The sequence below is a fragment of the Leptonotus elevatus genome, chromosome 1 (assembly GCF_054856555.1).
Source record: "Leptonotus elevatus isolate MCC_2025b chromosome 1, RoL_Lele_1.0, whole genome shotgun sequence".
Lineage (NCBI taxonomy): Eukaryota > Metazoa > Chordata > Actinopteri > Syngnathiformes > Syngnathidae > Leptonotus > Leptonotus elevatus.
The window spans coordinates 34,640,181-34,667,657 of NC_141239.1; the positions used below are offsets into that span (position 1 = coordinate 34,640,181).

At 39.3% G+C, this 27,477-nt stretch overlaps 1 protein-coding gene across 7 annotated transcripts in view; it reads right to left on the bottom strand.

Annotated features, from left to right (window-relative positions):
- The window catches only part of astn1 (astrotactin 1), a 309,454-nt gene extending 282,181 nt beyond the window's left edge, over nt 1-27,273 (bottom strand). For all 7 annotated transcript variants that reach the window (XM_086094600.1, XM_086094593.1, XM_086094620.1 and 4 more), the window contains exon 1: nt 26,820-27,273. In XM_086094600.1, the coding sequence (XP_085950726.1) occupies nt 26,820-27,123 (304 nt within the window). In that variant the 5' untranslated portion in view covers nt 27,124-27,273. The remainder of the gene's footprint in view (nt 1-26,819) is intronic.
- Between the last annotated feature and the right edge of the window lie 204 nt (nt 27,274-27,477).

Below are 27,477 nucleotides of genomic sequence, written 5' to 3' on the forward strand. Positions count from 1 at the left end.
AGTAGGTGGCGACAGCAGCCACATGCAGTTCCACTTCACTACAACAGACAAAAAGGAGTCTAAGAAATCTGAACAGGCGATTTGGAAGCACTGATTACAAAAGCACTGATAAGCATATTTCCTGCAATCCCAAGTAACTTGTGGACAGAACTTTCCCCTTTTTTCTGTGTTTTTGTGAAAACAATAGTCATGCCAGACTTGCCTGTCACTGTCACTCTCACACATACCCTGACAATGACAGTGCACCTTTACCTTGGGCTTTTTGTGACACTTTTTTTTATGAATGAATGGTAGTAAGACAACATAAACATACACTGGAGGCTAACACTGACGTGAGTGGACTCATGACAGGACTCTGGCGGTGACCAAGTACTTTTGTCTTACCAAGTGCTGAATGTACGCAATGTAATTACTTGTGTTTCTCCTTCAATAATCTTAGCACCCTCTATGCTACCATATGCACTTGAAATGATTGCCAATCAAGCCTTGTCTTGTCATTTGACCGACAGCACTGACTGCCCTTTATGTTTCACTGACCTCATGAGGCAAGCTCCGTAAATGGCCCTATTTGAGCCAATTAGAGCTGCTCAAAACAGGATCAGCATGACTAATTAGTGTTAATAATCTGACATTCAGACTGCTGGTGTATGCACTGCTTATTAAATGGCGTGCCACAAGACAATGACAATATTGCTACAAACAAAATTGCCCAATGTTTAATACACTGTGAAATGGCCATGCATACATATGACAGCAAGGGGTGGGTTCATGTATAAAAATGGCTTGTTCCCTTTCCCTGGTACTCTATTGGCGTTCTGATTCTGTTTCATCAGTGAGTAAACCATCTAAATCTGGTTAGATTCCCATTTTACTTTTATTCATAGTTTTTCCAAGGAGGAAGCCTAACAGGTGGTAAATTCATAGAAATTGATAACCATCAAATATCCTCCTTGCTAGAGCCAACATGGAACTAGACTGTGTGGACCATCACCAAAGCTCCGCAATTGTGATTTCTCTCAGCAACAAATAGTATACTTTACACACACTTCCTTCATGTGCCATCATTTGCAAGTACTGACACTGACACAATTCATTGTCTCAGGACACATGAAATGCTACATGTTTGCTTTCAGTTTTGCAAGACTATTTGTTTACTCTCAGTCCAGCCTATTCCGACTACACATCCATCTTATTTTTCTGTGTTTCATCAGAGTGCACATATAGATTTTGGTCTGACACGGGCTTCATCAGGTTTTAGGGCTGCATGCTGCATACAAAGCAGCCATAAACAACACCATGATTCATACATGATTCCTTGAGTTGCTGTGGTATGATGCCAAACTACACGCAAAAAGACAAAAAGGTAGAAGTTTGTCTTCCAATCTTATATAGAAAAACATTTTTGACTGTTCTTTGCATCTTGCCCAGCTTTTTTATCGGTTGTTAATTACACAATAGTTGACCTTGTTGCCCGCTTGCTTTTTGTTCCACAGCCAATTTCTAATTTTACCCCAGTCCTGCCGGATTACCTTCATCTACTTAATGGTTTGATTGCGTGTCGAGTTCTTCTATTGGCTTTATTAAAATTTCATTTCTGCAGTAATTAAGCAGAACGCCAGTTCTTTTCTTGAGATGAGCTTGGGCTTTTAAATTGTAGACACATTAATTAAACATGATGGTCTTGTAAATAAAGAAAGCTGTAGTTTAATTGCAGTGCAGGCGTAATGTCCAGAAAGAATGCTGAGAGATTGTGTCATATTATTAGAGCTCTGTAGGGACTTATAAGTGCCTTCTTATGTTTGCTGATAATTAGATCTATGAAAGTAATTCTGCATGCCTCAAGCAATATTTGAGTTTGCAATATGTGGCCTGACTTTAGAAAGTGAGTTTGTCTCTTTACTGAAAGGCTATATTTTCCTCCTTAAAAGTGACATTTAAATGTTTCCTTTCGTCCTTAAATACCAAACCCCTGACAGTGTGGCAGAGAAAGGCCTTGCTCCAGTGCAGGCCACTGGAGTAGAAAGTGCAGATTTGAAAGAAAAAAATGCAATTTCTCAGCTTCAGTTGAGAAGACAGGTCGTCCGTCTTCCTCCTCTGGGCCAAGACGATAGCATCTGTTAGTTCACATGTCACATTGAAACAGAGTAGGTTTGTAAATCTAACAGAAACAATGACAACAGGGATGGCAAATTGAGGACAGAAATCACATACAGCACAGGCCTATACATCTTTAGCACTGCCACAGTTTGTGTGGAAGTGCTTGCATGTATGTGTGCTACCTTTTGGTGTCCATACGTACAAAGAGCATAAAATTAGAGATTAGAATGAAGTACAGTTGATAAACCTCCGACCAAAAAATTCCTGGGCTCTCTGAAGCTGACTGAATCAGGACAATGCCAAATAAGTCATTTTTATTAAAGGTCTCATAGTATGAAAATGCACTTTAGTCGGGTTTTCTATCAATAATATGCATCCCCGGCCTTTCTACAATCCAACCAGGTATGAATAAAGTTCGTCCGCGACTTTAGCTTTCTAAAATGTGTGCTTCAAACGGGCACATTAAACTTCCGTGACTTGGTGACGTCAACAAGACACGGAAGTGCACTCGACCCTGCCCCCTCGGGTTAGTGGCACCGCCTCTGGTAAAGGTTTGTCACACCCACAAAAATTCAAGAAGCTGTTCCTTTTTCCCCCCTGCTCACATAAGCTCCATGGAGAACAATGGGGAAACAGCAATCAGGAAAAAAAGAGTTGGTCTGTCGTCCGTGTCTTTGAGAAGACATTGGGTTAATTTTATTTTTGAAGGACGTTTACTGACAGCATTTGACTGTTTTGTTAATGAAATCCTGTTCAGAGTTGGATTTGCAACTCGTTTAAACATCAGTCCCAACGATGGGTGACAAGACAGCAAACGTGAAAACTGTAAGTTTGACATTTTATTTTGATTTAATCTTCCTTCTTATCCTTTCAATTAGAGACGTGCCATATCATACCTTCTACCATATTTCTGGTGTATTTTTAGTGCCTAACGTGGGAGCTACATTTGTCGTGTGGAGGTTGTTTGGTTACAAGACGTGGGATATCATTAGTGATGCACCAAATTTTCGGTCACCGAAAATATTCGTCCAAAAATTTGAAAAATATGCATTTTCGGCTTTCGGCCAACATAAAATTAGAGCCGAAAAAATATGGCCAAAATAGGATGTTGTGGTAATGCAAGCAAAAAAAAAAAAAAACTGCTGCAAGCAAGCATATGTGTGAATTAAACGCCTCGCTGTTAATTCATGAGCAGCAGCCGACAGCTAGCGCCTTGAGGCTAACGCGGTCGATGCTATTCAAATCAGTGGCGAGGAATAATGGCAATGGCACAAAGTGTTAGCGGAAACGGAAAGTAGTATCGTGATCTCCGTATGGTGTGTGCACCAGCGAGAGGAGAGGACGCGGAAGATAACACAAGGCAAGTATGTGCGTGTAGCAGTCACGTGTTAGTTTACAGCGATCAAACTTTTTATCCTGCAACTGAAGTGTCATAGCAAATTGTGCTGCTGAAATGCAAATAAAGCCCCCGCTGAATAAACAACACGGTGCCCGGTTTATTTCACATGACCGAGACGAGAGCTACGTTATCAGCATCGACCCAAATCCATTGAAGTTGACGAGTGACGACACTCGAAAAAGTTAGCAAAAGTAAAGCGTCATCTCCAGATTATTACATCCAACAATGTGCAGAAAAGCACTGCGTCTGTGTTAATGACAACTTTATTTATCATAGAGTAACATATGCAGTGACATGTCACTGCACTGTGTGCTTGTGGTTATTCTCATTCATTTATTTCTCAATTGTTACTGTAGTAATACGTGTTGAAAATGTGGACTGGATTGTAGCTAATGGTGAGTCTGAGTGATATTAAACATTGCTTTTTATTTTGATACTTTTTATTTTTTTATACTTGACTTGATAAATTATTTTGGCGTTTTTGGCGAAGCGTTTCTCATTTTTGGTTTCGGCCCCAAAAATTCATTTCGGTGCATCTCTAAAAGAAGACGGTGGTTGGATAATACTGAAGCAGTCGCGTATAGTTTTGCCAAGATACAATCCATGGTGGTTATTTTGCCGTGAGTGGCAACTCGCCAGGTAGTTGACAAGACTTTGTGACTGCTAAGTGGTCTCGACGAGACAGCTTGCACGTTGCGACCGCGCAGTGGCCTAAATGTGCACATTTGTGTTATTCATAACGGCTTGTAAATGTCTACAAGCATTTACGACAATTCAGAGACATTCACAGCAAAATAATCCTCGCAGGAGAGTTGCCGGTTACGGCAAAATAACCACTGCATAAACAATAGCAAACAAACGCTACAACATAATCTCTGTAGTAACGTCATTGCTAATGCTACTTTTGCTTACGGCAAAACGTGCCACTTTCCCACATATGAATATAATTCTCAAATGTGTCAAAGACATGTCTGTCTGGCTCAAATTGGTACGGTTGTACCACACTGCTTCTGCTCGCCATTGGCCAGTCATTTCCATTGACAATATTAGCACATGGCTACCGGAGCTGAAATCACAGCCCCTTCGAGAGAGAAGGGTATGGCCTAGGCGTGGCCTGGTGCAGCTGTTTACATAAAAGTGGCACACCCCTAAAATAGGCTGTTTTGAACAGAGTGTTTTTTGGCTGATTTAGGGACAGCAAAAATATTAGCTCCAAAGTAAATTTTGACGAATGCATGTCACAGACATGTCTTTTACACATTTTAGAACAATTTTAGTATGTGGAAAAGTTTAATAATATGGGACCTTTAATTCACACATTGCGATATGAACTTTTGAGTCGCATCTAGACAAACAATTTATTCTTTGACGGCATTCACATTCAAGCAGCAGATGTTCAACTCAATAAAACAACTCGTTTATTCTTAAATCCAACACCTCCAATACAAGTCATATAGCACAAGTGGCATTTAATTTCCACCAAAGTGGTTAGAAGCATTTTGCTAATTTGGTCTCCATGTAATTTGCTGTTATCAAAGTCATTATTCTCAAATGTCTATCATCAAATGAACACGACCAAAGGGAGACTATATTTGCCAATTGAAACAGCAGACTTCATCCGTTCAGCTGTCATGGTCGATGACTTCTATTCCTCAATTTAAAAGAGATATTGGCTATTTCAAATACTATTAGACTACTGACAACATTCACATTCACACCTTTGAGCAATTGAGTCTTTAGTGAAGCTAACTTGCATGTTTTTCATTGAGGGGAGAAATTATTATCCTGAGAGGCCATGCATGCACTGAGAGAACACCCATTTAATGATCTAGAAAACTCTTCCTCATTAGGGTTACAGATTAACTGGAGTGTATCCCTGATGACTTTGGGGCAAGAGCAGGGCAAATTTATATTTTTGGAATATGACAGAAAGTTGGACTATCCAGAGCAAACCTCACAAATACGGGAAGAACATGCAAACTACACACAAAAACACCAAAATTGTGAGGCTGACGGAACCACTATCGCACATCATTCTCAAACTTTCTCTCCTCTGGCTCTGATGATGTTTTTTTATTTTTTTATTTTTAACATCTGCACATCCTGCACATGGTGTCTGTTTCCCTCTTTTATCACATCCACCCCAAACATGGTGATGAGTATTAAAATTATCGAGCCAAATTATTTTGGCAAATACAAGACTAGACACAAAAATAGGAACACCAGGTATTCATTAAACTTTCCCCATCAATACCTCAAAATTTTGCACCGTAGATACACTTCAATTTTTTGGTGGTAAACATCTGGACGACAGAGAATCTACAAGAAATTGTAGTTTGACATAATTTTAAATAAATCGCAGTGTGAAATACAGCTTCTATAAAGTCATAAACAATAGTCATGTGAAAGAGATGGGTGGGTACATGTTATATCATACAATGCGTGTTTCACAAAAAGAAGTGAACTGGCAATGTCCACCATATTGTGTTATCAATTGTTTTCAGGAATAGGAGTAAAACAATGAGAAACAAGTACGAATCTTAATAAAATCCCTGAAATGAAATGTAATATGACCGGGGCAACTTAGTGCAGTGAGTCACAGTGGTTCAATGGCTTTTTCATAACACAGCTTTATATGCATTTCAGAGCAATGTTGTCAATAATGATAAAGGCTTTGACCCATTTTAGATACATTGCCAAAAATAGAAAATCAATGAAATGCAATATGTGGGGATTGATGATCACATTGTGCAGACAACCATCAAAAATACTATAAAATGCTCTATGGTTAGCAAGGTAAAAGAAAATCAACAGTAAAGTGCCTAATTTAACCTGTCCCAGGTATTATCTTGAAATCAGAAATTGTAATGCACACTATTACAAGAAGAGTATTGCATTACATACAGTCTTGCATGTCATGTTGAAAGTAATTATACACTACTGCAAGGCTCAAAATAAGCACAATTATGTCACACACGCGAAGGAAGTGAATAGCGACGCTATTCGGTTGATGGCCTGAGAAAATGGCAGAAGTGTGGGAGCATTCCAGATTAAAACGCAAGTCGACCACCGTGGTGTGTAATCCTAAACCTCTCCGTCGATGAAGCCCAGTGAGTAGTCGCGTAGGACCAACAACACGGTAAAAATGAGCATTCTGCAAATCAGTGAGATTCATGGTAATGTATCTTACTACTAATATCACATTCATTAGCACCGCGCAACTCAAGGTTTCTTAAAGAGCCTAGCATGTCATTTTTGTTGTTGTTTTTCCAGTGTGACGTCTAACTTATGTGGCCCCACGATTTGTTCCTAGACATTGACCAATAATGTGACAGAGCAAAAAGCCCGTCCCACCCACTGCTCTAGCTCTTTTCTACCCAAAATATCAGCACGCCATGTGCCCGTTGTTCCTGCGAAGCCAAGCTCCAGCAAGGCCCCGCACTTATGTCTCGTGATCCTGCATGCCCATAAACAGTTTGTCGGCATTCTGCACTTCTTCTTTTTTTTGTCCCACCTCTGCAACAAACTGTGCAGTCGGATGGCGGCAGCATGCGATGATCGGGCGGGATCTAGTCGGTTTTCTTACTCGCCCGGTCCAAGCCACAAAACAAATTCATGTCACCATGTCGGGTAATCTGACATAGCGAGTATTGTGAATGACAATAAGTGATGTAGTCTAAGCTAAAATGATTTTGCTGGCGCCTTACAGAGTTGAGAAAATAAACAGCCCTTGGCATTAGCTTCATTTAGCAACAAGTAATTCGGTCATCACATCTGTCATGCAGAAGTCATACTTTGAAATACACTTTGTCAGGCATTCATCATATCAATTCCCAAACTGCATAGACAGATGTACAATTTTGTCACCCCATTTGTTGGTAAACATGACTGTGTTGAAAAACAAAATTGGAAGTTGTCCAATTGGATACATTAGCTGTCTACCACCATGCATTTATCATGCAGTAAAATATTTTAATATTGTACCATTTTTTCCTTCTAAAATATTTGCGAATGATTTTTCTCTTCTTTCTTCTTGCAGCCTGCTTGATTCGTTGTCAAAAGAATCCTCGGGCAACAAAACTGTGAAAAGTTTAAAATTCTTGCTCACGTAAATATTTTAGTAGGGTTGGGCTGATGTCCAAGTCACTTTCACAGCTGCTTGCCACTGCCCATGTTTCAGCCTTAGGCCAGTCTTGACATTGTGTTTAAAAACTCATGATTTGGGTTTGATTGGTTTGTTTTTTATTGGATTTAGTTGTCCTGTTTCCTTTTGTCTCCTTTTGTTACATTTGCTTTGTGTCTCCCTTTGTCTTTTTAAGCTTTATCATGTCCACCAGTGCTTGTCATAGCATGTTATCCCTTGTGTCAGTCAATGCTTGTGTCCAAATTCACAAAGCTGGGTCCTCCGAAAGCCGAATTTGTCGGCTGAATGACGTCACTCCCGGCGTGACAAAACAGACCTCGAGGACCGGAATTGGTGAACCCTGCCATAGTACCTTGCCTTTTCTTTGAATTAAATCACCTTTTTGACTACACCCCTGCCTCGCAGCCTTGCTTCTCTGCATTTGGGTACACCGCCATAGCAAACCTGACAGAATATCCCGACCAAAAAAGGATCCAGTGGGAAGCACCCAGCGCCGCCCAGCATGCCACCAGTTGGCTTCCAATTGCCCTCAGCGTGCCGACCACCACCACTCTGATCATGTAGGTTCTGCTTTTATATCTGGTTCACGATCATCTGTGTTACCCTCACCTGTATTGTCTGGTTCACATAATTTGTCACGTTATTCGTTTGATTTAGACACAGATCTGGGTTTTCACAGAAGTTTTTTGAGCCCTTCTCAGTTTTTCTCACGTTTTTGTTTTGATGATCCCCAAAACTACCCACTACTTGGAAACCCAGTTGGCCAACTATCGGAGACCTCCACGGGGTGGCCAAAGAGGGCACCCAGGTAGAGGTTTAGGTTCCTCTAGTTGATCCACTGCTTGTAACCCCAAGTCACATCCTGAGTCTGTCCCCAAGCCACTTTGTTTCCTGCCACCTTCGTTCACTCGTTCTTGTAATTACACTCCTTGTAACCCCAAGTTACGCCCTTAGTCTGTCCCCATACCACTTTGTTCCCAGCCATCTTGTCATCTCGTTCTCCATCTTCCACACTTCATAACCCCAGGTCACGTCCTAAGTTTGTCCCCACGCCACTTTCTTCCTTCCCTTGTCACATTTTTTAGAGTTTTGATAAATTAGTTCCTGTATCCTCGGACCCTGGTGTCTGTTGTGCTCCCCAACTCCTAAGGCGGCAGGCTGATGAAGCTCCCACTTCAGTCCCTGCTCCTTGGCAGCTGCAGACTCCCGTCCCCTCCCTTGGCAGTTGCAGCAGGGTCCGACATTAGCGGTGGCTCGATGGCCCGTGGCCACCACGGGACTGTCAGCCCAACTGAAGTTAACTAATGATGGACCGAATGGGCTACCACTGTAAACTTCAAGGGCCAACTAAAACAGTGACAACTCGTCTACTAGCTTGGTTTCCGCGGCGCGTCAAGTCCCACTAATACATTTAATGAGAACGATACGCTAGTGGACCGAATCAAACATATACGTATATTACACCCCTAGTGTTTACCTTACAACATATGCGCTAACATGCTGCGGTTAGATTTTTAGTTTAGTGAAGTTCTTCTAAGCATTAGAAGGGTAGACATCTGACTGGTAGACATCTCGCAGTTTAGACCTGGCGTGTACCAAAACGTTAGCAAACAAATCCTAGCTAATGTCAGTTAACTTGTAAGGCTTGTAATTCTGTGGCTTACTTTATATGACTCGAGTGAGATGACTCTCCGATTGCGAAAAGCTGAATTTAATTTTTGCATGCTTTGCAGCAGGCTACACGTGGTTTTCGTCCATGTTTTATTTTGTAAGTTTGTATTTTTAATTTTCCCGCCAGTTTTTATTAAAATGAAAACCTCCCGGCATGATGGACCGATGCACCACTGACCTCTTGGGGGCTACAATGTCACGGGACGGCAAGACAACAACCTAACGTAAAGGCGTGTGCAAAGCCAACATATCAATTTGCTTTCATTTTTAAGGAAACGTATTGTATTTTTTTCCATTTTATTATTAGCCTATGTTAAGTAAAATATTTCAGGATTCGAATATTCGACTGAAAATAGTACTCAAGTATTCATTTTAAATTGTACTTTTGCTTGGATAAAGAGTATTTTTTAAGTTCACAACAAAATAAGAAACTTAAGACACTTAAAACTTTGGTTTATTTTTTCTTAAATTCGTTTTTTTTTTTTTGTACATTTACATTATAAGGGTAGTGGTTGTGCATTAATGAATTTAGACTAGCTGACCAGCAATAAGGCAAATAAGAAATTTTATTATTTCGCGTTACAGGTTCAAATATACTGTATATGGTGCACAAAATATTTTCGCATGGTCCTCAAATGAGTACCAGAGGTGATTGTTTGGTGCTAATTTTTTGTTGTTTGTTGGTCTTTTTTTTTTATTAAATTTTTTATGAATAGTCAGCATTACCCGTGGTCTTCATGCTAGCAATATTCTTAAATCCAGCACAGTGGAGAGAAGAGAGAAATTTGTCCTGATTTAGAAGTCCTAAGAATGGCATACATTGCATGTACCTGTATACGTCAGTTGAAACGCGTGTGGCGGTTAGCATAGCATCTAACTTCATTGCATTACGATCATGGCAGATAACCGCAAATAGTTTTAAATCGGGCAGGGGTTACTGTCTGTGCCTGTAGTGGACATTGAGTTTGAAGATCTGTGCAGCATTCACAGCAATTAGTCTTGAATTTGTCTTTATTCATTTTAGTAACAGCTTCACAGTTAGCACACGATGATAAAGAATCCCTTCAACCTCAGTGGCTTTCTTCTTTGGCTGTCTTAATGAAGTATGTCATTATGTAAGTGTGATTCAATGTGCCACCTAGTATTCAGACGGAGACACCACAGCTTGTGTAGAAACTCTGGTTAAATGGGAGCTACTCCTAACTTGCACAATGTGACTTTTTATGGCCAATAGATATTTTTCTTTTATTTACATATTTAGTTTTTAAAATAAATTTTCTTGTGTATTCTACAGGATGTCCATATAGTCTGGATACAGGTAAAAATACAAATAGCCCTAATATTTTATGAATAAATGAGATGAAATCAACACTTTTAATATATAATAAATATACTGATTTATAGTTATGTCGATCCAAAGCTTCATACCAACTGCCAAGTTGCCGTTGCTCGCCGAGATGCTCATTCGCTCACGCAAAGTAAGAATTGGTGATAAGCTTGCGAAGTGTGGTCTCTCTGAGCAGTGTGCTTGCTTTGAAGTGCATTTACTTCAGCTGCATTCTATGATATAGCAACATCTACACACTGTCACTTCAAGTTAGAAATACAGTCAGTTTAATTTTGAATTAATAATTAATAATAATAATTAGAAATTGTATTTATTAAATTATTTAAAAAAATATTTAAAAAACTGGTAGCCTATTTATGTTCAGTCATTAAAAAAAGATATTTATGTTGTCAAAAATGTCATTAAAAACAACAACTTATCCTTAAACATGAACTCATTCACTGCCATTGACGCCTAATTTTTAATAATCTTTTGTTGTTGTTTTTAATTGTGAGTTAACGAGTGAAGTCACGCGATTAATTACAATTAATTTTAATCACCTGACGCCCCTAATTTTAAATAATATTTTCTTCTTCCTCTTCTTCTTTTTTTTTAAAAAAGAAAAAAAATTAGGGGCTTTAGGCAATTAGAATTTGTAATCGTAATTAATCGCATGGTTTCCCTAGTTAACTCACGATTAATCACAAATGTTATATCTGTTCTAAATGTACAATAAAAAAAATCTGGGTTTTCATACTCTTGTTGACAAAAGTGGGAAAAAAAAACGTTAAACTAATAGAAATAGATACAATGAATTTTTTACGTTTATAGCCGTCAATGGCAGTGAATGAATTAAAAAGAAAAAGAAAAGTGAAAAAATTTGGAGCATCAGGCGATTAAAATTTGAATCGTAATTAATCGCATGACTTTAATAGTTAACTCACAATTAATCATAAATGTTATATCTGTTCTAAATGTACAATAAAAAAATTCTAGGTTTTCATACTCTTGTTAACAAAAGTGGACTGCCATTGACGTCTATAGCTGTCAATGGCAGTGAATGAGTTAATGTTAAATGCACTTCCAATATAGTATTGGCAAAACTGATTCTCGTTTTAATGTTGAAGCAGGCATGTCTGCTGAGTGTAATTAATGACGTAACTGGTAATGTTGTTACTTTTAAAATCAAGTAATTGGTAACGTAGCTAAATTACTTTTTCAAGGTAACTGTGGTAACACTGCATATAACAATATTTGGTAAAATGAGAAAATAAATCGCCACAAGATGTATTTAAATATTCTCGTGTTATGTAGCATTTAGTGTTTTGCCGTATTTAAGTCAACTCATCTCAGTTTCCACTTGAGTCTAGGTGTATGCCAGGCTTGGCACAAGCCACGATCTACAAAGAACAAATGAAAATATCCACCTGTCACCCCTGAACCGGGACCATGACAAAGATATAAGATCTTTAGTGGATAAGCCAAAAAAAAGGGAATGAAAGAACATGCATGCCCTATTTTGAGCTCTGCCTGATTCAGAATGCAAGATTGACACAACAAGGTCAGGAGTTGCCGAAGGGAGACTGATATGTTGCTGTAGGCATGTTGCAAACATCAAGCCAGCACAATCAACACATTAAAAAATATATATATTATACTTCCTGGTTGGACTGGAATATGTAATTGTGACTTTAAAAACACATTTTATATACTTTAAATATGAAGTTGATACAGTTTCCAAGAATTATAAAATGTATTTCCTTTTCGCTACTTGATGAAGATCTTGTCCTCCCAGCCAGTGGTGTAGTCCAAGCTATACGCGGGTATATGGTGTATACCAACTTCTTCATTTTGACCAATATCGGTATCGGACCTTTGTTTTCTTCTCTTTTTTTTTTTTAATCTAAAGGTAAATCTAATACCATTGTATTGTCAGGGAACTATTTATTTAAATTTCAGTAAGTTTTATGAGAGATGCTGCTGACCCATGGAACCTTCTGAACCTTTTGTTTTTATTCGACATTAAAACAAATACATGTGAAATTTTAAGATTTCAGAGTTTTTTTTATGTTGGAAAACAAATATTACAGTACTGTAGAAAATGATAGAGAGCTATGGTATTTACTTGTTTAAATTTCCATTTAACTGTTTAAGACGTACTGATAACATTGGGAGCTCCCTGAACATGTTTTTTTTTTTTAAAGAAGTTTATTGTCCAAGATTAAAATGTATAAAAAACTTCTACATTTTGAAAAGTCTGAAAACATTACAACAAAGTAAAGATTGCTATTTGTAATTTAAAAAATATTTGTTTCCCCCTTTTTACTGAAAATGAATATCAGCTTCAAATGTTGGCCTCCTTGACTACTAATAATCGGCATCGGTATCAGCCCTGAAAAAGCCATATCAGTCTATCTCTATTTTTCAGTCAGTTTGCCTTATCATACTCGTAAATACTGTACATTTGACATTACAAACTGCTCCTAATTAATTCATGCTAATTTTATTATTATGTGAAATTAGAAATGACGGTGTTTGCGTACATTTCACTGTTTTTATAATACATTGTTTTTCGAGACTAAACTAGAGTATACTGACTTTTGTAGGGACCACTACACCACTGCTCCCAACATACACAAGTACAAGTACATTTTTAAAACTCAACTCCGTTACAAAATTCTTGTTTTAATAATGAGCTCAATTTACTTGATTTCTGTCCACAAGTCCATATTGTATTGAGCAGGCCAGATTTTTTTTTTCATCTTTCCAATTTTATAGTGATCGTCACACTTTTGCACTTGGAATTTCAGCCTGTATTGTTTTCTGCACAATTTTAGCTGAAACTTGTCGGTTAATCAAAGAGGGTGTTTTCCAAGTAGCTGTAGCTGTGGATATCTGTACAATGACACCAAGTTTGACTGAAAGTTTTTCCTTTCTGGGTGAGCAATGACATTTTGAAAAGGTTTTAGTATTTCACTCTAAAACAATAGCAACTGTTTTTATCTAAACGGTCATGTATCATTGAGTTTTCAGGCCGTAAATGAACATGATTGATTGATTGATGATTGATCTTTGTATGCAGAGGCGATTCGCTGCACATACTCATACACCTGCACATTCAATATAACATGCCCTTGGGGCAAGCTAAAACAACAACTGCTCTGTTCAATTATCGGAGGGATGGATTTAGTTTCTGTAATCATCATCAAATTTAAGAAAATTGTTCGTGTTACTGAGAATTAGATTTTTAAAGATGCAGTTTACTCATCTGTGTTGAGCACTGTCACTGTGTGTGTGTGTGTGTGGGGGGGGGGGGGTGTACTTGTACATAGTACATTGAGAGGACCAAAAATACGTCTTTAACCAACAGATTGAGGATTATTTTTGTAAAAGTGAGGACATTTTGGACGGTTTTCAAATCAAGACCTCTTTTTGAGGGTCAAAACTTGGTTTTAGAGTTTAGGTATGAATTGGGTTACGGTTGAGGTTAGGGTAAGGAATGGGGTAGGCAATCATTTTTGCTGGTTGGGGTTAGGTGAAGTGGCTAGGAAATGCATTATGTCTATGGATGTCCTCATAATTACATAAATACAAGTGTGTGTGTGGTGTGTGTGTGTGTGTGTGTGTGTGTGTGTGTGTGTGTGTGTGTGTGTGTGTGTGTGTGTGTACTTGTACATACGACATTGTGAGGACCAAAATACGTCCTTAACCAACGGATTGAGGATTATTTTTGTGAAGTGAGGACATTTTGGCCGGTTCTCACAACTCAAGACCTCTTTTTGAGGGTCAAGACTTGGTTTTAGAGGTTAGGGATGAATTGGGTTACGGTTGAGGTTAGGGTAAGGAATGGGAGTAGGCAATAATTTTTGCTGGTTGGGGTTAGGTGAAGTGGCTAGGAAATGCATTATGTCTATGGATGTCCTCACAATTACATAAGTACGTGTGTGTGTGGGGGTGTGTGTGTGCGTGTGTGTGTGTGTGGGGGTGCGTGTGTGTGCGTGTGTGCATATATATTTGCATATTAAAAGAAAATAAAGTCATCGAAGCAATGATTGGCCATGGACCTACATTGCCTTTGAACTGATGTTCGTCAGTAACACCTCTCCCCAAGGTTGGCAAATTGACAGATCGAGGCCAGTCTGGGATGACAGTAGAAAATTAAGATGTATTGCTTTTTGCAACCTGATGAAATATGGGCATTACAGGGAGAAACTAACTAACTGGTATACTGCTTTCAACATGGGAATGTTGCTGCATGCATCTTTTAAATGAACCTACCTATTGCCATCTTTTCCTCCATTTTTCAACCCGGGAGATTTTCCATATGCTTGTGTGTGCACAAAATAATGAGATTCCTCAATCTTTTCTCTTATTTACTTTATAAACTCTCAAAGGCAGCATGTACATGGTGTGCCATAAATTATCAGATCCTAATCTTAAAGGTAAGAATATACTCTCCCCCCGCCCCCAGTCAGTGTCAGACTGTTTGTCCAGCTCCCTGCCTGTACCACTGGCCTCTGTGAGCCTGCATACAGATTGCACATTCTTTTGGCTTTGATCCTCCGAGGGTAGACGGCCTAATAAAAACATGTGGGCCGCAGCTCCATTTTTGAAAACGAAATTCACAAGCCGAAATGTAGTCAGACGCACGAATATGCATTTGAATATGCTAATGATTTGATACAGTTGGTTTATAGATTTGTTTGGCTCTGTCCTCAAAACCTGGTTTTCATGATTATTATATTATAGTTGAACACCAAGTTTCATGCAGTACAGGAAATACTCCTTAGTTTTCCATGGAGGTAAGTATGAATTGTATTTCTTTTTTTTTTTTTGGTGCTTTTCTTAACTACTGTATTTTGTCTGGAAATATAGGAATCAATAAAGGCTGCTCAGCATACCCCATGCCCCCAATCTAAGTGAGCCCCCAAGACCAAGAAAAAACTGAATTACGTCGAACCCAGCATCATGACGCCACAGAAAGCCCAGGAATCTGCCCCATCTGTTTCTGTCAAAGTGCACAGGTACACAGCTGGGGTGTGGGTTAGGCAGGCCCTGAGGCACAGGTCAGAAGACCAATGCCCTCCAAGTGGCCAAGACTAGCGGACCTGAGGAGGCACAGCGAGGGCACCACCAGACACCCGCTACAAGCCACGCCCACCAATGACACAAACACCCCCAAGCAACTAAAATTGCTACTGTTACTGACACAAAATGAGCTCCCCAAAGCCACCCCAGACCACACAGCTCTAGGCACTCTGTGTGGTAAGATAGTGTGGTCTTATCTACATGCCTATGCCAATGCCTGTTTTTGGTGTAGATGAATATGAGACAAAAGTTGAGAATTCCAGCTTTTATTTCATGGTATTTAGTACATCTAGTTGCGTGAAACAACTCAGAATGGAGCACGTTTTGCTTGAACCCACTCGCGTTTCAAGTGAGCAAAAGTATTGTAACAGACACAATTAAAAAAAAAAAAACGGAAATTGAATAACATTTACTGTATTATTTGGTGTCATAAGCCTTAATTGCAATAACTACATGGAGCCTGCAAGCCAGAAATGTGTTTCCAGGCCTTTAATGCAGCTTTCAGTTCTTGTTCCGTGTCTGTCCAATACTTTTGAAGGGACTGGACTGGACTTCTTCTTTTATAGAGTGCTTATATGGTGCCCAAAGGGACTGCATGTAGTGTCCCTGTGTTGTACTAGTGGCTAATCCAGGCTGCAGTTGGCCTTTTCACCCAAAATTTTGGGGGAAGGCGTTCTAATCTAAGAATCGAAGAATCGGGAATGTGATGGGGTATAAAGGCCCGAGACATTTTAGGATGATAAATTAACTATGTAAAGGAGCATTGTGGACTTGGTCACTTTTTTAACTCGTGACTGCCACCTCTGGCCTAAAGTGTAACTGCAGCCAGCAACTGTGGCATGTTTTGGGCGAAAGTCCACACTGAAGGGAAGATACAAGCCAATAGGTGCAGTCTTGCATGATGTAGAAAAAGCTTTAACATTAACATTTCCACCTCCATAATGCAACTTTAAAATAATAGATTTTTACATTTACTGACATTAAGGAATTTGTGTACTTAGGATGAACTTTGTTTCAGTTTAACAGCAAGACAGGTTTTCCAGTATTAGACGTTAACTACTATGTAGACACTGTAAAATCAGTTTAAAGTCCCTTCAAAGACCTTGTAGAATGTGGTGTTATGGCTTCGGTCAGTCAGATGAGAGGCTACAAACACATAAAGCAGAATTTATTCATGAGCAAGCTAAGTGGGCAATCACATGGGAAGCCAAATTTTAGGTTATGGATTACATTTGCTTTATGTCCACCAGTTAAGATCTTTTTGATGTGAAAATGAGCTTTGTTGTTGTTTTAGCAGTATTTTCGGTACAATTGTATTCGTACACATACTGACGACAATTCCTCCAATATGATGACCGTGTTGTGTGTTCAAGCTCTCTCTCTCTCTCTCTCTCTCTCTCTCTCTCTCTCTCTCTCTCTCTCTCTCTCTCTCTCTCTCTCTCTCTTTCTCTCTCTCTCTCAGCATTTAAAAAAGCCTTTAAATGCAGAATGGGATGGGCCAACCTCATATCCAAAGCATAGGGGTTGCAAATTTTATGCAGCTCTATGCAGAATGGGAAAATAATTTAAGCATTACGTGGTAAGAACTTGAGCTGTTATATCCCTCACACATCTCGTCTGAGCTGTAACCAGGGTGTCAGGATGCTAAACTCCACTTCCACTCTACCTCTGCCCTTTGGCCCTCAGGAATGACGAAGAGTTTTGTTTGTTTTTTAAATATGTTCTTAGTTCTGAGTCAACATATAAAAAAAACATGAAACTTTTTTTTTTTAATCATCTAAGGGGCATATCCCCCCGTTCGGGCTTAAATCAAAATTTTCTGCGCCTTCCTTACGCACTTTCAATGCGCTGCAATTTCCAGACTAGGATTCTGACACCCACCTGCGTAACCGGTGAAAGCTTGCGCAGCCACCGAAGAGGTGTGACCCATTGAACTGTGAGAATGCCTCACAAGTCTCTGATCTTGGAGTTTTCGTGAGACGTGAATTCCGTAGAGATCCATTTGGAATATATTTCACATGTCAAATGTGAAGTGGATCCGAAAGATATATCCTGATCGTCACTAGTCAGCGCGCGGCACAAAATGGGTTACTTTGAAGGAGCATGTGTATGAGCTGCATTTTGAAAAATAATACTGTAGAGTACTGTGCTTGTGACTGAATGTATATTTGGAGATGTTCCAGTAGCTGGAAAGTGAGTGAGCCAGCCGTTGTTTAAGCATTGCCAAACCATGCTTTCTGCCGCACACGAGCGTGCGGTGCTTATGTGGATTTCACGGCGGGCATATGACAAATAAAAACAAATGTTTCAAAATCGAACTCGCAATTGACAGCATTAGAATGACTGTAGTTGTTGTGTGCTGTGCTTTGACACAAACTCTGAGCCACCAGCAGCCGCTCAGCGTGACGCGGCCATCACCAGTGGAGCATGCAAGCAGTTCATTGAATCAAAACATGCAAAATGATGTTTCACCTTCAAGAGGCGCTAGTCTCTAGTACAGCCTCCTGAACGTATAAAAATAAAGAAGCTTAAGTCTCTGGGAGAATACGTACACCACTAGATTTGACAAGAGACGCCCTCGTTTAAATGTCGCTCCATTTAGAGTGTGTACAGTACATTTCAGGAAGGTGCATAATTAACATAATTAAATCGATATGGAACCAAAAAAGTGTGCAGCAGAGCACCTTTTCTGACTTAAGCACATGGGAGAATATGCCCCTAAATGCTCATTTCAATTACATAACAAAAGTTGATCAAGATCTTGACAAGTACAGTTTTTCAATGTCTCTAAATGATTCTAAATAGGAGGAGGTACTTCATTTCAATTTGGTTAAAATGGTAAATGGTACTTCATTTTATATAGCGCTTTACCACCTTAAAAAGGTCCTCAAAGCGCTTTACATTTGACTACCCATTCACCTACTGATGACGTAGCATCAGGAGCAGCTGAGGGTTCAGTATCTTGCTCAAGAATACTTCGAGATGACCAGCATATCACTGAGCCACGCCGTCCTTCTGGTTAGGGACTAGGTTGGGTAAAACAACCTTGTTGGGATCAGCAAACTTTCTGAGCTCCACTTGGTCTTACAACAATTAAATCACACCCACATTAAGAACATTTTGAGGCCAGAACCCAATGGCAGAGACCCATTTATTACCTCTAAGCAGAATTATAACAACAGACTGTTGTTCAGGGTACAAAACAATGACCTAAAACAGGTACAAATACATTCTGAGGTCAATTCTCACCCTGACTCTTGGCAACATAGCACCACTATCCTAATTCAATTCCACTGGCTCCAGAGACATCTCTTCAACCCCTCGAACCCCCTCCATGTCAAAGCCTCACCTTACTTCACTGACTTCCTCCACCGCTGCACTCACTTTGCGACATGTGAGTCCTCAGTCACAAAAATCACTGTCCGTCCGTTATTTCCCAAATCCACATTGCTGAATGCCTGCAGAATTTTTGTTTGTCAAAGTATTCACTCACAAAATGCAATCATGCATAAGGTGCCTATCAGTGGTGGCTGCTGGTCATTCGATAAGGGGAAGCTTTTTTTCTGTTTACCCTAATTTTCTCTTCGTAAGGAATACTATCAAATGTTTTTTGCCAAAAATGGGTTTACAACATTCATGATGGGCAGTTTGCTAACAAGTGGAGCTGTTGCACGAGGCTACTGTGTGGCCAGCAGTGAGTGTGGGTAGCTGCCACTGCTTGTTGGGGCAAAAAACAGAAGAGAGTCGCCAAACACAATGCTAGTCATTTTTAACAAAGACAAAGTTGCTGGGGATCGGTAAAGTCTCTGAAACAGTTCAGAACAATGGAATGAAAACCTTGGAAAATGCTTGGGTGGAGGTTTATACTTCAAGATCGCTGATTGGCTTTGTTTCACTGTCAATCAAAGAGGGATTCCGCCTCAGACAGATCATCCAATCATCATGCAGAAGCCGAGCCCATGCACTGCCCATAGACCTTCAGAGATGCTGAGCGTCCAATGGGCGGGATAAAGCCCAGGATTTTTCCAATGACCGTCCAGTTTTATGCAATGGAACAACCCAGTGTACAATTCCCTGCAGACAACTGTGGCGCGATAGGGATGAATGAGAAGGAGGTCGTTTCAGTTACTTGTGATAAGTAGCTGATTCAGAAAAAAAATTAAGGTACTTTAGCAGCGCAGAGTTAGTCAATGAAATGTTACACAGCAGTACATATTTCACCACTTTTTTTGGGTGTGTGCGTATTTTTTTTGATTGTCTTAGAGCAATCACCACTGGTGCTAGTGCTGATGCTAATTGTATCCGCCAATTTTAAATTGAGTCTCAGTTTTAGTCTAGTTTCCATCGCGCTTGTTAGTTTTTATTATAGTTAGTCAACCTCATCCCCTTTTTATTTAATCAAATTTTAGTCGACTATAAATGTAGCATTTTAGTCCAAGGAAACTTAATTGTATAGGTTTCTTTTATTCTGTGTCTGTACCTGTGTATAATGCTTGCATTTTTGTTTCTCCAGGGTCCGTGGTGAGCGTTGGTGGGTGCAATCTCCAATGCCACACCTGCTTCCAATTACTTTTAGATGAGTGTATTTTGGTGGTAAGAATGCACCGTATCAATTTGTTACTTTTACCACTATCGTCTTAATGTCTTCTCTCTGCTTGATGTCTGTTGTTATTGTACCTCCACCAGTGTATTTACCGTTTGACTGTCAAATATAAGTACAAATGTGATTCTTGTTATTAGTGTTTGAGTAGATGATATTTTGCGTGGGATTTTAGTTTGTTTGTACTCCTTTCCTCCGTTGTGTCTTTGCCCACTTCTTTCTCTTAGTCACTAACCTCTGACATACAGCCTTAGTTCATATTGACTGTTTGTCAGCATAGTTTTTCATTAGCAATTTTGTATCTGTTATGAATATTTCATATTCTCAGTTGAATAAAGCTCTGTTAATTGCTCAAAAATTGCCCTCCCAGCTTTGGGGTCCACATTTCATCGCTTTTCGCCAGCTATTACACGCATTGCTAGTAATGTGCAAAGGTAAAATTGTCAAACATTTCCAGGATTTATAACAAATAACTGACTTAATCAATTAAACAGAGCTAACATTTCCTATTTTTGTATGACAATTACAGTATATATAAAATCTTTGGTGTGTGTGTGTGTATGTGACAGCTTGGGCTTTGTGAATGGCAGCACTGAACGCCTTCTGCGTTAAGGGCACAGGTGTTCCTTAATTTGGTGCATAATAAACAAACCAATAAGGGAAAAAATTCTAAACTTGGCTAAGAATCGGGAAAAGGGAAAAGGCATATTACTTTTTTGATGTGGAAATAACATCGCATTTGGATGTCACCGTGTCAGTGAAAGAGGAAATGGTAAGTACACAATTGACCTATCAAAGGTGCGGTGCCAAGGAGGAACACGGTATTCATCAAGCAAGCTTTCTCACGCCTCCCTCCAACTCAGAGCCAGTCACTTGTATGGTATACTTTTTTTTCACTTGTATTTGCAATAATAGATTATTTTGAAGATTAAAGATTTACTGGTAGGTGTTAAGAAGCATGGTTTTATCTCTTGACTGACTCGTGTTTTTCAATTTTTTGTTCTGTTGTGAAAAAATAATTAAAACAAACTAAGGACAAACAGTCTCCTGGATTACAAATGTACATTATAAATAAATAAATAAATAAATAAACAAACACATACATGCATACATATATATTGCTCTTAAGTCTTTGACCGCCAAAAACGTTTAATAACGTTTAGTAAAATCCAAATGAGTGTCGCCAAAGACGTTAAAAGACGTTCACTATGTTTTTTTTGTTTTTGTTTTTAAACGGGTGGAGGAAAGCCTTGGCAAGCTGTGCTGAAAGTATCAAGCAGGTCGAGTTAGTATAATGACTATTTTTGGGCACTAGATGGCAGCGATGACTCTCTTTGGACAAGATCGGGTAGGCGTCAGTAGAAGACGTGAGGCGGAGCTAGAGTGTTGAGGGGAGAATGGCTGAGGAAGCGAAAATGGCGACCGGTTGCAAGCAGCTCACGCTTGAGCATTTTTTTCAAAGACCAATGCTAAAGAGCACATTGATGATGATGATGGTGACTCCGAGGTTGACGCCGAAGTTGGAAGCGTTGACGCGGCGGCTTCGATCGCGTCGTAAAGCCTCACCGGCTAGCGATGCTAACGCCGGAAAACGAGCACTTCTGCACAGGCGGACGTTCAATCGGACGATGAAGAGTACCCCGAGTCCAATGCATATTCATCGGAGGAGCGGGTACAGTCTGATCACGGAGAAGACACTGGTTCTGGACTACGATGCCACCATGAATGGAGTGGATAAGATGGATCAGAACATCTCTTACCACCCGTTATAGCAACTGAAGGACATGAGGAAGCCAGACGTAGCTCCACCGTAACGTAACCGTATCATGATCCTGAGAGTAGACTTGATGACAACATGGCCAAACACACACTGCAGTATATACCTGCTACTCCCCGGAAAAAAAGGCCGGCAAGAAAGTGCACGCGAAGGGGCAATCGCAGTGAAACTAATCTGTGGTGTAAATCCTGCTGCGTCCCCTTGCACGCAGGGGAGTTTTACACAATATGCCTCACAAAAAGAAAAACTGTGTAGTTGAAACATCCACACAATTGTAAATAGTACCACAGTTGCACATATTTGTAAATAGTTTGCCAAATTGTTTTGTCAAATTGTTACACTGTTGAATGTAAATAAACGTATTTTGCTATCAAAAAAAACTTTTTCATTGTTGGTGGTAGTGTTTTACAGAAGTAAAGCACTGTTTAGGTGTTTGTGCCATCATTCATGGAAAACAAAAAAGGTGTCAAATTCACTAGAGTGCATGAAATAATATCGTTTCACAAAAAGCTTGATTTCTCCGTATTTTAGTCCAAAACAGAGCATTTGGGTGAAACTAACCTATTTTCTATTGTTGATTATCTGTGTTTCCATAGTCCAAACACAAAATTGTCTGTGGAACTTGAAAGATCAGTCAAAATGCTTAAATCAGCTGGCACCCACATATCCTCTTTTCTGAAAATGCTTGGCAGTCAAAGAGTTAATTGACTTTGCATTGGCTACAATTAGTTTTTCTACTGATCCAATTGTAAAAAGTGAATGCAATCAACACACTGCAATGTCAATAAGTACACCGTGGTCACATTATTTTACAGTATTGGATAAGTGAGTGTCTGTCCATATAAATTGACACAGCAAAACACTACTAAACCTTATGCTGTGAAATAAACAAAAAATATATAGATATATGTACTTCTTGTACAGTAAAAATGTTTGCTTGCTTTAAATTTTCTTTTTAAAGGATGATTTGTAAGAATTGACCTACATGAACAGTATAAGGTGTGTTCTGCCCATATAAAATATGCTAAATATTTGCGGTCTCTGTAAAACTATTAAATATTAATTTGCTTCCGGAAGTTCCGGTGCAATCAGGTACTGAGAATTTGTTTCCTACATTTTACATAAGTGTTACACACATACTCAGTTGTGCTGCTCATTCCACAATTGTAAGTTTGTTACAGTTGTGCTAAACTTATGAGCATACTGTATGGTGATAAAAGGGCTTAATTAAATGCCCATAAAATCCAAAATTCCGTAGCAATTGTTTTGATATTTCCAGAGGTTGAAGTTGACATGAGTAGAGATGTGCATATGAATCTTGGTGACGATTCATAGCATTTTTGTGTCTTTAAGCGACATTTAGCTTTTGTACATTAACAGTCGCACTCATAAGTTTACATACCCCAAAGGTATGCCCCAGGACAGCTGAGGCTACTTGCGTAATTTACAGCCACCAGAGTGTGAATGTAAGAATGCATGAATAGTGTATCCATTGTGAAGCGTCTTTGAGTGTCCAAAAAAAGTGCTACATAAATCTGATGCATAATTATTATTGTTATTACTGATGGTGTTTTACTTTTAGGTTTCGTCCAACTAAAACCCTTAGCATGTTGTTGAGTGAATAATTTTCTGGCAGTCATGTTACGCTGTTTCTCATTATTAAACTTAAAGTTGTTGCTTAGTGTAGATTTCTCACCAAAATAGCACTGCTGTTGGACACATGCTGAAAAATGCATTTACACATTATTCAAAAGCAACACAGAGGCAAGCAATATAGATCAATAGAACAAAAGTAAAAGTTTGTGCTTAATGTGAGTTTGAGTGACATCTGACATAACGGAGGACTCAACACCTGCTTCTTAGCCGATTACCTGTTCGCCAACTATGTCTTAATTATTCAGCGACAAAACAATAGCCTGCCAGTAGCTACAAGCTAAATGAACTAACTGCCAAATAAACACAGGGCTGGCTAAGCCATTAGGTGAGATAGGCAGATGCTAAGGACACAGGTGGACTTTAGTGTGCGCCAAAACTCGGCAAAAAAATTCACCTTCAATATAATTATATTCAAACAAATTTTACTAATAACACAAAAGGAAATAAGTGTCAATTGTAATGAATATCCAGTTGTGCTTAAAAGTTGACATACCCCCAGGGTATGTAAACTGATAAGCACAACTGTAAATGTACAAAAGATAAACGTTGCTTAATGACCTAAAAAAAATCATCACCACAATTCACATGCTCATCTCAACGCATGTCAACTTCAACCAAAATATCAAAACAACTGCGACAGTATTTTGGATTTTATGGGTATTAAGCCTTTTTCTCATCATACAGTACATACCCCAAGAGTACGTCAAGCACAACTGTAAACAATCACATAAGAGTAGAGGAGCAAGGTCAATGAATTTGAAAGCAGCGTTCTTGCCCAGGCAGGGCAGAGTGCGTTACCTGTGTTGAATTAACTCTTGAGTGACAAACTAAAATTAAAAAACAAGATAATGCTGTAATTTGTTACTGTATATTTTACAGAAATGTGTTACAGTGTATGTAAATTGGTGATGGAGGGAGGCGCCAAATAAAATCTGGCCAACGGTTCCGCATTAGCTAGGCCAGGTCCTGTATAAACATACAGAATCTAAATCTACGTGGAACGCTTGACCCAAACACACTGTAAACCTGAACGTTCAAAATAATCAAATAGATTAAGTACACAATACTCAAAGTTTTATGAAAACTACTACTAACTTAACTTTTTTAAGTTGGTGTAACTTTGTATGCTTTTTATATGTTTTTAAGTTACCAAAAAATTATACTCGTGTTCGGGTAACTTAAAAACATAAATTAGCTGATGTTTCATAATTTATTTTACTTATTAATTTGTATTTTTATTTTAGCTCTATAGTTGACATTGTAAATTATAATTTGTTCTCAGCTTCCTATCTGGTTTAAATCAATTAATAATAATTTATGTTAGATTATAACATGTCCTAGTCCAGAGGTTGTGAGATCGAATCCGGCCCTCTGGCCTTCCTGGCTGGAGGTTGCATGTTCTCTACGTTCCTGCGTGGGTTTTTACCGGGTACTCCAGTTCCCCCCCCCCCCCCACATTCCAAAAAATATGCACGGTATGTTAATTTAACACTCAATTGTCCCTAGATTGTGTGCCCTGCAATTGGCTGGCAACCAGTTCAGGGTGTACCCCACCTACTTCCCGAATACAGCTGGGATAGGCTCCAGCATTCTCGTGAGGACACACAGTGTACTTATTTATGGTTTGGACTTCTGTTCATTCAATCCAGTGGTTTTATAACATTTATAAGTTAGTAACTGAGAATAATTTAGTTGGTGTAACAGAAAGCTTCTAAAAAATTTATTTGGTGTAATCAAGCCATTCAACTCACGCAAACCCCCAAAAAAGTGAGGCAACCGATTACCTCACTTATTTTTAGTTCTGCTAACTAATTTGGGTTAAGAGTGTATGTAAATCGGCGCTGGAGGGAGGCGCCAAATAAAATCTCGCCTAGGGTGCCACATTAGCTAGGCCAGGCCTTGCATAAACATACAGAATCAAAATCTAAGTTGAACGCGTGACCCAAACAGTTGTGCGGGAAAGTTCACATCCTCTTGGAGTATTAGCACAACTGTAAATGTACAAAAGCTAAATGTCGCACACAAAAATGCTCACATGCTCATTTCTACTTAACCTCTGAAAATATCAATATTTTGATTTTTTTTGTTTAGCATTTAGCCCTTTTCTCATCATACATGTGCTCATACGTTTACATACAGTTGTGCTTGAAAATTGACAGGTCCTTGGGGTATGTAAATTTATTAGCAAAACTGTAAATATACAAAAGTTAATCATCGCTTAATGACACAAAAATCCATGAATCATCTCCAAAATTCAAATGCTCATCCCTACTCAGGTCAGTTTCAACCTCTGAAAAAAATCAAAACAATGACCACAGTATTTTGGATTTAATGGGCATTAAACATAAATTATTATAAATTATTTCTCACCATACAGTGCGCTCATGTGTTTACATACCCCAACTTCCAAGCACAACAGTACACTACAGACAGCTGTTGTGGCCATGACGTGAAATCACATCAGCACCATGGACAGCAGCCAGCAAACTTTCGCCAAGCTAACTTTATGCTTCTTTCAGTATCATACGTCGCATAAACAACAAATGGGCGAATGTAAATGTTGATTTTAGTGGAGAAAAATATTCAGAATTTTACCCCGAACGTGGAACTCTATCATATATAACATAAAACTATCACTGTCTTATTGAAGCGTGTGGTACGTATGTAAACAAACACGTGAACGTGTCAGTAAACTAATCTGCTATCATAATTTACACAACTAAATGAACAAAGAAACACAATAAAACATCTGAATTCGCACAGAGATATTAAGTGGACTGTAGTTGGCATAAGCGAGCTATATTATTTCAATTCTAGCACAAGGTTATTATTAATAACGCTCGAGCCTCTTATCGACCATTAACAGCTAGTAGAAACGTCACAAGGCGGCCAATTACACTAGATTATTCATTATTTGTGTTATTTCAGTCCCGTGTGCTGTTTTCCTTTTTTTTTAATGGTGGTAGTTATAGTTGTTAGCGGGCCAAAGCTAAAAAGACTGATGCTACATCCACACCAAGCAGCCGCTGAGCTACACACATTTATGTCCCAGAAACTCACCTAGGACGAAAAACGGAAGCTCGGTGTTCTCTAAGTCGTCCACGACCACGATGTCTCCTGGAAAATCGTTTCGAACGGAAAAGAGAAGCTTCGGTTCAGAGGCCGACGGGCTGTGCATGATGCTCAAGTCGTTTTCCCTCAAAAAAGGCAGCGCGGATACGGTGACACTCTTCGTCTTGCATTCGGTGTCCTGGTTCTGGTCCTCGTCGCCGTTAAGACACCGGACATTTTGCGTTAGGAATGTCAGAAGGAGCCACGCGAGCCCCATTAGCAGCGGTCTCGGCCCCGGGTTAGTAGGCGCCATCGCCGATGCTTGATTCGCTCTCGCCTCCTTGTAGCTTCTCTCGGAGGCTGCCTGAATCTGAGGATGGGAGCCTGGCAGAGGAGAGTGAGTGAGGGGCGCTGATGCAGGCTGAACGAAACAAATGCTTCTTACCCCCCTCCTCACATTCGCTTTCTATCACATGGTCGCATATCAATCCATTGAACGCGGACCCTGAGGGGCAATCGTGTTTTTGAATTGGAATTGATGAATAAAGTGCCTAAATAACTGAATAAAAGCCTAACCAACTATTCACCACGCAAGGGTGTCCTTGCGGGCATATGCCAGTACAGTTGCAGTGTTTACTGATTATATGATTATGTTAATATATCACTT